Source organism: Schistocerca cancellata, chromosome 9 (assembly GCF_023864275.1).
Source record: "Schistocerca cancellata isolate TAMUIC-IGC-003103 chromosome 9, iqSchCanc2.1, whole genome shotgun sequence".
In the NCBI taxonomy this organism is placed as follows: domain Eukaryota; kingdom Metazoa; phylum Arthropoda; class Insecta; order Orthoptera; family Acrididae; genus Schistocerca; species Schistocerca cancellata.
Genome location: NC_064634.1, coordinates 94163377 through 94176691, shown reverse-complemented (window position 1 = coordinate 94176691; position 13315 = coordinate 94163377). Strand labels below are relative to the sequence as shown.

The following is a 13315-nucleotide window of genomic DNA, read 5'->3' as shown; positions in this document are numbered from 1 at the left end:
CAGGTTGCCACAAATCCAGCCTCCAGTGAAACGTAGTAAAGGACAACCGTTGCCCAAGGAGCGGACGCTAAACGTCATTACGTATGTGGATGAACTTCCACAGCATAGTAGAAAAGTAACTATGAAAAGACTGCGAATAAGTCCGCAGCAATATACCATGTAGTGTATAAGAAAAACTACGGATATTCAAAGGAGGAGAAGGCGCACTTGTTACAGAAACTGGTGTTTGTGCGTTTGAAGGATGCTCCATACAATTTACAGGATTTGCATGATAATGGCCTACTACGATAAGCACATCAAATTTTGCGCGGTATAGATTACAGTGATTTCAAGGGAAGCAGTGGATGTTTACATAGCTTCAAACAGCGCAACACAATTGGAAGCACAAGGTTACGAAATTACAAACGAAATGTCAACTTTACGATGCGAAACAAACAGCGGAATCGGCCAGAAAATTCGTAACGAGATAAACGAACTTATCCGATCGTTCAGTAAGGAATTTGGTTTTAACACGTAACAATCAGAATTTGGAGAGGAAACGCATGTGAAAGGAACCCTGGAAATTAGAAGCACCAAGAGGGTTGGATCAGATCAGCTAACATCGATGCCTTAACACATTCATATATAATTATTCCGATTGTTAATATAGGTGGTGAAATGGTTGGAAAGTTATTCATAGTGCTGTGAAAAGTTGAAGGTGTTACGCTCCAAAAATAGTTCAAATGGCTGTAAGCACTATGGAACTTAACATCTGAGGTCATCAGTCCCCTAGACTTAGAACTACTTAAACCCAACTAACCTAAGGATATCACACACATCCATGCCCGTGGCAGGATTCGAACCTGCGACCGTAGCATCAGCGCCGTTCCAGACTGAAGCGCCTAGAACCGCTCGGCCACAACGGCCGGCTGTTGCGCTCCCTACGTCTCTTTCTCGTGTGCGTGATCTTGCAAGGGCAGTAGAGAATATTTACGTCACAGCAGGCAAGACTGGGAAAATACGCGTAAGAGAACTACAGCTGCGGTACGAGCACTGCTTCTAGCCAACAGCTGGTCAAAACAACTTACTTTTGCTTGATTCCTGGTCTGCTTATAAAAGTCGTACTCCTTTAGAGAAAACATTGCAGTTTATGAACCACTTGACGAATTCAGTCTCTGAATGTTTGTTCTTTTTCCGTACCTGTTAAACATGTCGTTGCACTATCTGCAGCTACGCCTTAAAGGGTAATTGCTATAAGCTCCACGAAAGAGTGCCATCACATTCCATCAGTTCTCATCAGCACGGCACACCAACATGATTCTATGTGTGTTCTTTCAGAGTGAATACCTAGATGAACCAAGGAGATTGCCTTCGATCTTGATGTTTCCGATCTTTGTGATCACTTTGGTGTGCAATTTTTCAAAAATGGTTCAAATGGCTCTGAGTATTATGGGACTTAACATCTGAGATCGTCAGTCCCCCAGAACTTAGAACTACTTAAACCTGACTAACCTAAGGACATCACACTCATCCAGGCCCGAGGCAGGATTCGAACCTGCGACCGCACTGGTCGCGCGGCTCCCGACTGAAGCGCCTAGAACCGCTCGGCCACACCGGCCGGAGCAATTTTTCATTCGGTGTTCATAGTACAAGCTGACAATTTGTTTTGAACGTTTCTTGAATGTAGGTTATGTCCGTTTTGTGAAGCGTAGTACATACATTCCATAGAAAATTGATCTCTGCACCTCCTGCACACCCATTTTCTGAACATGGTGAGTCATTACCTGCTAATATTTTGCTGTCATAATTGTTAACACGACACTTTCAGATGAGTTTTACTGAAGGTTGAACATGCAACCTCGCACTCAAGAGGTTGTTTGTGAGTCTTGCACGAGTACCGGATCTCAAAATTTTTGCAGTATGGTTTCTAGGGAACTATGTCGGTTTCTTTCCTGGCTTTCCTAAGTTCGCCAACCTCCTCTGTTACGCTTTCGATTAAGCTATTGTAAACTATTACTGTCTTAGCACCACTTGTTTATTTCCCTCCACTGTCTGTTGTCATGCGTTCTTGGTAAAGACTCAAAGCACAGACATAGTCCTACAGATTGTTCGCATTAGCACCTTGCCTTTGGTCTGGTTTACGAAACGTACTTCCTCAAAATCCTTGCAACAAATATAAATATATGAAGATAGTAACTGTTCTCGAAAGAACTGATACCACTGATGACTGTGCAGCTTCTCTACAATAAATGATAATTACTTGAAACCCTCAGCTGCCGACAGGTGTTGTTGATATACCTTCTTACCTTGTTCTTTCGAGAACAGTTACTATCTTCATACATATAGTTAAAGGCTTCCCAGACATTGACCTTCGTCTGTGCGAATGCGCACAAGTTGCCCGAACTCTTACGGGAATCGTGACCTTAGTGTGCGCGAGTAATGAGTGGATGGGAAAATATCTATTAGGTACATTACGTATGTAGATGGTGGACAGTTGGGAATGTGGGTCTCACGGGAAGCGTGCAAGGGATAAGTCCCTGCAGTCGCGTTATTCATCTGTGTCCTCGGTGGCTCCGATGGACAGAGCGTGTGCCATGTAAGCAGGAGATCCCGGGTTCGAGTTCAGGTCGGGGTACACATTTTCAGCTGTCCCCATCGAGGTATATCAACAACACCTGTCGGCAGCTGAGGGTTTCAACTAATTATCATTTAAATCTAAATATTCCATTCACGTTACCCATCAGATATTTCATGTGTTAGTCTCATTTCATATCGCTTCTTGGTGTTACTCGAAAATAAGTGCCCCGAATAAAATGTCATCACTCTCTAAAAAGTGCACACTGGTCACTTTGGAGCACTATATGCGGAGCAGAACAGGTCACATTCGGATCACGTGACACTGCACAGCTGCCGTAAGTCATGGAAGTTATTCAGCAGTATGTCCACTCGGTTGCATGGAATCTGTAATATGGGTCGACGACGATGTAACACAGAAAGGAACTGCCGTGTTTTGACGTGCCCAGGACCACAGACTGAAAGACATTACCCGATTTGTTGATGAGCAGATGCTAGTGGCAGAGAATGCTGGTCCGTCTCTGCCAGATTCTGAACGAACATTGCTAAGGGAACTGCAGGTAGTGGCGCTCTGGTATCGGATAGCTAACAAAACGGTTGCTGCTCGCAGTGGTTCATACAGCTGGAGAATAGGCCAAACAGCACAGATGCTGGAAGATAGCTGAGTAGAAGCGTGTAAAGTTGTTCGTCGAGTTGCCATTTTCTCTATTTTCAAAGCGATGCAAAGAGTCTAGTGGACTTTCCAACGAGGTGTTTCACACGCATTAAGTTGCATGTTTATTTCAGACCGGAGGTAGTTCCGTGATGTACATTTACATTTATACTCCGCAAGCCACCCAACGGTGTGTGGCGGAGGGCACTTTACGCGCCACTGTCATTACCTCCCTTTCCTGTTCCAGTCGCGTATGGTTCGCGGGGAGAACAACTGCCGGAAAGCCTCCGTGCGCGCTCGAATCTCTATAATTTTACATTCGTGATCTCCTCGGGAGGTATAAGTAGGAGTTAGCAATATATTCGGTACCTTATCCAGAAACGCACCCTCTCGAAACCTGGACAGCAAGCTACAATGAGATGCAGAGCGCCTCTCTTGCAGAGTCTGCCATTTGAGTTTCCTAAACATCTCCTTAACGCTATCACGCTTACCAAATAACCCTGTGACGAAACGCTCCGCTCTTGTTTGGATCTTCTCTATCTTCTCTGTCAACCTGATCTGGTACGGATCCCACACTGATGAGCACTACTCAAGTATAGGTCGAACGAGTGTTTTGTAAGCCACCTCCTTTGTTGATGGACTACATTTTCTAAGGACTCTCCCAATTAATCTCAACCTGACACCCACCTTACCAAAAATTAATTTTATATGATCATTCCACTCCAAATCGTTCCGTACGCATACTCCCAGTTATTTTACAGAAGTAACTGCTATCAGTGTTTGTTCCGCTATCATATAATCATACAATAAAGGATCCTTCTTTCTATGTATTCGAAATACATTACATATGTTTATGTTAAGAGTCAGTTGCCACTCCCTGCACCAAGTGCCTATCCGCTGCAGATCTTCCTGCATTTTGCTGCAATTTTCTAATGCTGCGACTTCTCTGTATACTACAGAATCATACGCGAAAAGCCGTTGGAACTTCCGACATTATCTACTAGGCCATTTATATATATTGTGCAAAGCAATGGTCCCATAACACCCTCCTGTGGCACGCCAGAGGTTACTTTAACGTCTGTAGACGTCTCTCCGTTGAGAACAACATGCTGTGTTCTGTATGCTAAAAACTCTTCAATCCAGCCACACTGCTGGTCTGATATTCCGTGGGCTCTTACTTTGTTTATCAGGCGACAGTGCGGAACGGTATCGAACGCCTTCCGGAAGTCAAGGAAAATAGCATCTACCTGGGAGCCTGTATCTAATATTTTCTGGGTCTCATGAACAAATAAAGCGAGTTGGGTCTCACACGATCGCTGTTTCCCGAATCCATGTTGATTCCTACAGAATAGATTCTGGGTTTCCAGAAACAACATGATACGCGAGCAAAAAAAAGAAATGTTCTAAAACTCAACAACAGATCGATGTCAGAGATATAGGCCTATAGTTTTGCGCATCTGCTCGATGACCCTTCTTGAAAACTGGAACTACCCGTGCTCTTTTCCAATCATTTGGAACCTTCCGTTCCTCTAGAGAGTTGCGGTACACGACTGTTAGAAGGGGGGCAAGTTATTTTGCGTACTCTGTGTAGAATCGAATTGCTATCCCGTCAGGTACAGTTGATTTTCTATTCCTTGGACACTTATTTCGATGTCAGCCATTTTTTCGTTCGTGCGAGGTTTTAGAGAACGAACTGCAGTGCGGTCTTCCTCTGTGAAACAGCTTTGGAAAAGGTGTTTAGTATTTCAGCTTTATACGTGTCATCCTCTTTTTCAATGCCATTATCATCCCAGAGTGTCTGGCTATTCTGTCTCGATCCACTTACTGATTTAACGTAAGATCAGAACTTCCTAGGATTTTCTGTCAAGTCGGTACATAGAATTTTACTTTCGAATTCACTGAACACATCACGCATAGCTCTCCTTACGCTAACTTTGAGATCGTTTAGCTTCTGTCTGTCTGAGAGGTTTTGGCTGCGTTTAAATTTGAAGTGAAGCTCTCTTTGCTTTCTCAGTAGTTTCCTAACTGTTGTTGAACCACGGTGGGTTTTTCCCGTCCCTCACAGTTTTACTCGGCACGTACCTGTCTAAAACGCGTTTTACGATTGCCTTGAACTTTTTCCATAATCACTCAACATTGTCAGTGTCGGAACAGAAATTTTCGTTTTGATTTGTTAGGTAGTCTGAAATCTGCTCCTATTACTCTTGCTAAACAGATAAACCTTCTGCTGTTTTTTTATATTCCCATTTACTTCCATATACAGGGATGCTGCAACGGCCTTATGATCACTGATTCCCTGTTCTGCGCGTACAGAGTCGAAAAGTTCGGTTCTGTTTGTTATTAGTAGGTCCAAGATGTTATCTCCACGAGTCGGTTCTCTGTTTAATTATTTGGTGCTATTTTTTGCATCGACTCGGATCACCCATTCAGGATAACATAAACATGAATCGCGATGTTTACTTCGACGTTTTCTATATCAGCTACATTCCCATGTTCCAAGATGGCAACAACGGTGTGAACAGGACTTCACGCCAACGTTCCCGATTTGAAAACCACTCTGGCGCCCTGTCACACGTCAGCTGGTCCGGTTAATCACCCGACCTTAATTCCATGGAAAACGTCTGGCAGTAGTTACAACAGCGAGTGAAGCGCAGTAATCAACGGGCCCGCAGTTTGGTAGCCGTAAGGATCCAAGCCGTGACGTGCATATGGCTTACCTGAACACCTGGTGCACTCTTCCTCACCGTTTTGCACGGTATTAGCTTCGTGTTTCCTAGGGCTTATCAATTTTTTCCCAGTACGTTGAGGCGCGCTAATGATGTTCGCCACTACTCATATAGTCGGACACTACAGAGTTATTCGTCTTTGTTATAGGCCTATACTGTGGTCCTTAGACTTGGTGTGCGTTGTGATGTGACGGTAAATATCTACATCTACATGAATAATGCGCAATCCACTTGACGGTATGTGACCGAGGGTACTTCTGGTTCAACAAACGCCGGACGGTGTGGCCGAGCGGATCTAGGCGCTTCAGTCTGGAACCGCGCGACTGCTACGGTCGCAGGTTCCAATCCTGCCTCGGGCATGGACGCGTGTGATGTCCTTAGGTTAGTTAGGTTTAAGTAGTTCTAAGTTCTCGGGGACTGATGACCTCAGATGTTAAGTCACATAGTGCTCAGAGCCATCTGAACCATTTTGGTTCAACAAACTGATGATCACTTCCCTGTTCCACTCGGGAGCGGCGCGTGGGAAGAATGAATGAGCGCAAGCCTCCGTAGCAGCTCTAATTTCTCAAATGTTCTTATCGTGGCCATTTTGCGAGATGTATGTGGGAGGAAGTAATATGTATTCCGACTCTTCCCCGAAATTTCTCTCCCTGAATTTCATTAGTAATCCGTGAAACTCAACCCCTCACTTGTAATGTGTGCCACTGGAGTTTGTTGAGAATCTCGGTAATGGTCTCGTGCCGACTAAAAGATCCCATGACAAAGCCCGCCGCTCTTCGTTGGATCTTAGCTATCTGTTCTATGAGTCCTACCTGGTAAGGGTCCTAAATTGATGAACAATCCTGAAGGATAAATCAAACAGGCGCCTTGCAAGCCAGTCCCTACGTGGATGAATTACATTTCCTTCAGATTCATCCAGTGGATCTCAGTCTGGCACCTACTTTTCCTACTATTTGTTTTCTGTGGTCATTCTACTTAAGGATGCTCTAGATAGATGTTTTACTGCAGATACGGGTTCCAGCAATTTGTCATGAATAATGAAGTTGTACAGTAGTGGATTTTTTTCTTATGTACGCGCAATATGTTACATTTATTTAAGTTCAGGGCCAACTGCCAGAGCCTGCACCATTGATCAATCTTCTGTAGGTCGTCATGAAAATTGATACTGTCTCCTGGCGGTTCTACGAGGGTAATCCCAAAAGTAAGGTCTCCTATATTTCTATAAGAACATAGACCTGTTTATTTCTATAATGGTTTACATCAGTTTATAGATTGAACATTTCGCTATTTTTCGACATAATCATCATTTCCGTCGATGCATTTTTGTAAACGCTATGGCAGTTTTTGTATGCCCATATCATACCAGCTCGCCGCCATGCTGTTCAGAAAGTTATGAACCCCTAATTTCACTTCGTCGTCGGAGCTGAACCGCTGGGATCACAATTAGCGCTGACAGGTACTGTGAGAGTCTGAAGAAACTCAAACGGGAAATTCAGAACCGGAAAAGAGGAATGTTGAGGAAGGGCGTACACATGCTCCATGACAACGCTCGCCCACACTTCGCTCGGCAAACCGTTGTTCTCCTGTAACAGTTTCAGTGGAACATAATCATCCACTCACCCTATAGTCCTGACTTGTCGCCCAGTGACTATCACCTGTTCCCTAGGTTAAAAGAATATTTGGCCGGAAAGCGATTCAGCTCCGACGACGAGGTGAAAGAAGAGGTTCATAACTTTCTGATCAGCATGGCAGCGAGCTGGTATGACAGGGGCACACAAAAACTGCCACGGCGTCTACAAAAATCCATCGACAGAAATGAAAATTATGAAATGAAAATGAAATGAAAATTATGTCGGAAAATATCTAAATGTTCAGGCTGTAAACTGGTGTAAACCATTGTAGAAATAAACAGGTATATGTACTTATGAAAAAAATAGACCTTACTTTTGGGAAGACCCTCGTACTTTGCTGTAGTTAATGGTATCATCTGCGAACAGTCTTAAGGAACTCCCGACTTTTTGTGCTACATCATTTTTTTATACCGTGTACAAGAGTAATGGTCCTATCACACTTCCTTGTGGTACTCCGGAAATTACCTTTACATCTGTCGATTTTTTTTTCCTTCAAAACCGACGCGTTGATTTCTATCTGTAAGGAAGTCTTGAAACAAGTCGCAAACCTCGTCGGATACTAAGCTCGTATTTTTTTCACTAAACGGTAATGCCGAGCGCTGTTGGCAAGCGGGGTGCACTCAGCCCTTGTGAGGCAAACTGAGGAGCTACTTGACTGAGAAGGAGCGGCTCCGGCCTCGTAAACTCATGCTGACCACCTGCCCTCCATATCCGCATCCAGTGACGCCTGTGGGCTGAGGATGACACGGCGACCGATCGAAACCGTTGGACCTTCCAAGGCCTGTTCGGATGGAGTTAAGTTTTTTTTTTTTCCTTAGGAATTGTAGGACGGTGTCAAACGATTTCCTGAAGTCGGGACACCTGTACTCAAATTTTTATAAGGTCAGATAATTTTTGTCAGGTAAATAGAGATAACATTCCAGAATGAGATTTTCACTCTGCAGCGGAGTGTGCGCTGATATGAAACTTCCTGGCAGATTAAAACTGTGTGCCCGACCGAGACTCGAACTCGGGACCTTTGCCTTTCGTGGGCAAGTGCTCTACCATCTGAGCTACCGAAGCACGACTCACGCCCGGTCCCACAGCTTTACTTCTGCCAGTATCTCGTCTCCTAACATCCAAACTTTACAGAAGCTCTCCTGCGAACCTTGCAGAACTAGCACTCCTGAAAGAAAGGATATTGCGGAGACATGGCTTAGCCACAGCCTGGGGGATGTTTACAGAATGAGATTATCACTCTGCAGCCGAGTGTACGCTGATATGAAACTTCCTGGCAGATTAAATCTGTGTGCCCGACCGAAACTCGAACACGGGACCTTTACCTTTTGCGGGCAAGTGCTCTACCATCTGAGCTACCGAAGCACGACTCACGCCCGGTCTCACAGCTTTACTTCTGCCAGTATCTCGTCTCCTACCTTCCAAACTTAACAGAAGCTCTCTTGCGAACCTTGCAGAACTAGCACTCCTGAAAGAAAGGATATTGCGGAGACATGGCTTAGCCACAGCCTGGGGGATGTTTCCAGAATGAGATTTTCACTCTGCAGCGGAGTGTGCGCTGATATGAAACTTCCTGGCAGATTAAAACTGTGTGCCCGACCGGAACTTGAACTCGGGACCTTTGCCTTTTGCGGGCAAGTGCTCTACCATCTGAGCTACCGAAGCACGATTCACGCCCGGTCTCACAGCTTTACTTCTGCCAGTATCTCGTCTCCTACCATCCAAACTTAACAGAAGCTCTCCTGCGAACCTTGCAGAACTAGCACTCCTGAAAGAAAGGATATTGCGGAGACATGGCTTAGCCACAGCCTGGGGGATGTTTACAGAATGAGATTTTCACTCTGCAGCGGAGTGTGTGCTGATATGAAACTTCAAGGTTCGCAGGAGAGCTTCTGTAAAGTTTGGAAGGTAGGAGACGAGATACTGGCAGAAGTAAAGCTGTGAGACCGGGCGTGAGTCGTGCTTCGGTAGCTCAGATGGTAGAGCACTTGCCCGCGAAAGGCAAAGGTCCCGAGTTCGAGTCTCGGTCGGGCACACAGTTTTAATCTGCCAGGAAGTTTCAGAGATAACATTGTCTTTAAGAGTATAGCTGTCTTGCTTAAGCACAATTTTCGCTTCTAGGTACAACATTCAGTTAATAATATGTGCTTCAGTGCTTCAATATGAAAAGAAGTGTTACAAAACAGTGGTACATGCGGTTCTGGAATGAGTTCAGTAATCTGTGTCCTACGTAAGTTACTTTAGAGACGGTCTGCAAGCTATTTCTTGACATATCAAAGAATCAGTGCAGTTATCGGGTGAAATGTAGTTGTTTTGTATTAAGAAGAACGATGGTTTTTATGTACATATCGCTACCTAAATATCCGGCAGTTTGGTTATCTCGTAGTTGTGACGTAGCAAATTCATTTCGTTACAACTTTTTGAGTGGTTTAGTTCTCAGAGCGTCCTAAATGTTCCTGAGCGATCACAGTACAGGCAGCCAGTCACGAATCGAAGGGATAATACAGACTTTTAAAAAAATTCTAGATCACTGACTTTATTACATAGTAAATGCAACCTAAACATAAGACGCGATCAAACATTTACTGTTTGAGGGCGTTGCTGCAGGTATATGCATCGTAGCGCGACTCAGATACGGGTTTATCAGCGCCTACATATAGGCAAGCAATTAGTGTGGCATCCGTGACTTTCGGTCGTGCGAGCGGTAAATACGGAAACGTGAACTATGGCGACGTTGTTACCAAATCCGCCCAAGCAGTACCAACATGACGCTATTCTTTTCTTGGCTGCCGAAGGACAAACGTCGGTACACACCCATCGGTGACTGAACAAAGAGTATGGCCCAGCATGTCTGTCGAAACCACCGTTGTCGGAAGGTGCGCCGAAATTCGTCATAGCGAACGTCCCCACATCGCAAATGCCTTATAAAAGGCACTGAAGGTTCTCCATTTCCTATCGGATGGCGATGTGCAACCGGCAGTTACGTTCTTCTTACGCAGCAGGTAACGGTGTTTTGCCAGAAGGGTATCTCAATCTACCTCGCTGTGATGATTGCCTCAATGCTAAACGGAAATTTTGCCTGATCAGCATACCTACTTTGGAACTGTACAGCCGTAGAACGGAAACTTTTTCATCGCCCTTACACATCTTTTCAGTTGATTCAGACATGGATTAAATATTGGAGTAAGGACCAGCTACGTAACGACAGAAGAAGAGTAAATGAAAAGGTCCTAAATAAACAGTTCTTACTTTTCTTATTTTTTATTTGTAGAATTTGTTGATCATTCTCATTGACTGTTTTCGAAGGAAAACACCACCTTATTGAGTAGTCTTCTCATGCGAAAAATGCCATTTGCAGGATGGTGCACATGATTTCTCTATAAGGCCGATACTAAACTGTATCTTGCGTCTTGATTATGTGTTGGAAAATGTATGGTCTATTGTAGATGTTACGTTTAAAGTTGCTTGCCTTCAGATAACAGTAGCTACCGTTTGAACAACAGCTCCAAAAGACAATTCTAATCTTATCGCACTGCAATACGGCCACTTGCATGGCAGGTACCTAAATCTCTGGAAAAAAACGTGTTGCTAGGTATCTAAGATCACGTTAGTACTGTAGTTTTTCCACAATTTCCGTTTTAAAAAGAAATCAGGTGTCGAGAATGTCGAAAATCTGTCACTACTCCCCTTGAACAGAATGGCCTGCATTCGACTTGAAACGCATTCCTTTCCGTGTAGCAGAAGCGTGTACTCTCACTGGAGGGGTCTAACGCAATTCTGTTCTTAATTTAAAAGCGTTATCTTGAAAAGCGTAAAACTTAAAAATTAAGTCATCTAACAATTTAGGGATGAAGGGTTAACATCCAGTCTTGAGAAAATTGCCTTTCTATAACATCACTGCTCCGTTGAAACACCTCGGCACGTCGTCTTCAGTCACGGTGGAAAAACGGAGTTCCGACATAGGGTCTACCAACTCTTGAACCAGAAAACCAAAATTAGGACTGCTGTAAGCTCTTATATGAATGATTTTCTTATTTTTGACTAGTTCAGATCTTGGATCTTCGTAAGATGTGCCAATATTATCAACATACCGGGTGATCAAATAGTCAGTATAAATTTGGAAACTTAATAAACCACAGAATAATGTAGATAGAGAGGTAAAAAGTGACACACATGCTTCGAATCACATGGGTTTTTATTAGAACCACCCATATTGCTAGAAGCGTGAAAGATCTCTTGCGCCCGTCGTTTGGTGATGATCGTGTGCTCAGCCGCCACTTTCGTCACGCTTGGCCTCCCATGTCCCCAGACCTGAGTCCGTGCGATTATTGGCTTTGAGATTACCTGAAGTCGCAAGTGTATCGTGATCGACCGACATCTCTAGGGATGCTGAAAGACAACATCCGACGCCAATGCCTCACCATATCTCCGGACATGCTTTACAGTGCTGTTCACAACATTATTCCTCGACTACAGCTATTGTTGGGGAATGATGGTGGACATATTAAGCATTTTCTGTAAAGAACATGATCTTTGCTTTGTCTTACTTTGTTATGCTAATTACTGCTATTCTGATCAGATGAAGCGCCATCTGTCGGACATTTTTTGAACCTTTGTATTTCTCTGGTTCTAATAAAACCTCATGTCATTCCAAGCGTGTGTGTCAATTTGTACCTCTCTGTCTACATTATTCCGTGAGTTATTCAGTTTTCAAATTGATACTGACTTTTTGATCACCCGGTATTATGGGAGGGACGTTCGTCGATATTTATCCAAAGGCACTGTTTAGCCAGACATCGTACGTCAACAAACAAAGTTGTCACTATAGCCGACATATTTGTCGCGAGACAATTCAGAAACTACATTGATATTTGAAATTTTTTATGTATCTTTCACTTTTCAGTGCCAGTTCCAGAACTTTTACAGTAAGACTAGATACCCAGGGAGATCGTAACTTGTTATGCTGTACAAATTCTGCATCTGCTACTGGAAAACGAAGGATATGTAAAAGTATTTAAACTGGGCTATTTACGATGTGATGGTAATTTCAGATTGATTCCAATAAATAACTAAAATTATTAAAATAACATTTAAACACCCGTGGAACACTGGCAGCAGAAGGCATTTCGACAACTCAGAGCCAAATTTTGGGAACAGGAATTTCACAAGTTGGCACCTGAGCCTCAGACTCAGGGAAACCGCGAGTGCGGTAGCGGCGATGTCGCCTTACCAGAGTTCACTTGCGCCGGCAGTGACAGCAGCGCCGCGGCGGCGCACAGCAGAACCACTGTCCTCATGGCGTCGCTTCGCTCAGGACACTGGGTATCGTGCGCGGCGGATCTGCCGTTATGTGGAGAAGCGCAGTGCGACCGCTTCCGCCCCCTGGCCGCCAGAGGAAGCGCACCGCGGTCGACTATCGCACCTGTGGCGTTTTCCGTCCTCAGAACCCTCTGCAGCGTGCAGGTCGTTGTCCGCTGCACCCTCCCCACCAGCCCAGACAAACATATCACTGATCCGTAATTTCATTTTCCATTTAATCCCTTTTCCAGTTCATAACGGGGTTGGTACAGCAACCGGTATTTGTGATACGAAGAAAAAAGTAGTCTTGGCTGCAGTGTTATTTATTATTTTTATCTATAGTCACCGTCCGTTGCTCGCGGTCTCGCGGTAGCTTTCTCGCTTCCCGAGCACAGGGTCCCGGGTTCGATTCCCGGCGGGGACAGGAATTTTTCTTGCTTCGAGATGACTGGGTGTTG

General features: G+C 44.4%; 1 protein-coding gene across 1 annotated transcript in view; it reads right to left on the bottom strand.

Annotated features, from left to right (window-relative positions):
• LOC126100220 (transcription factor SPT20 homolog) overlaps positions 1–12885 on the bottom strand; it is a 91216-nt gene extending 78331 nt beyond the window's left edge. Inside the window, exon 1 of the mRNA XM_049910782.1 lies at positions 12790–12885. Within this exon, the coding sequence (XP_049766739.1) occupies positions 12790–12856 (67 nt within the window). The 5' untranslated portion in view covers positions 12857–12885. The remainder of the gene's footprint in view (positions 1–12789) is intronic.
• Positions 12886–13315: the final 430 nt, after the last annotated feature.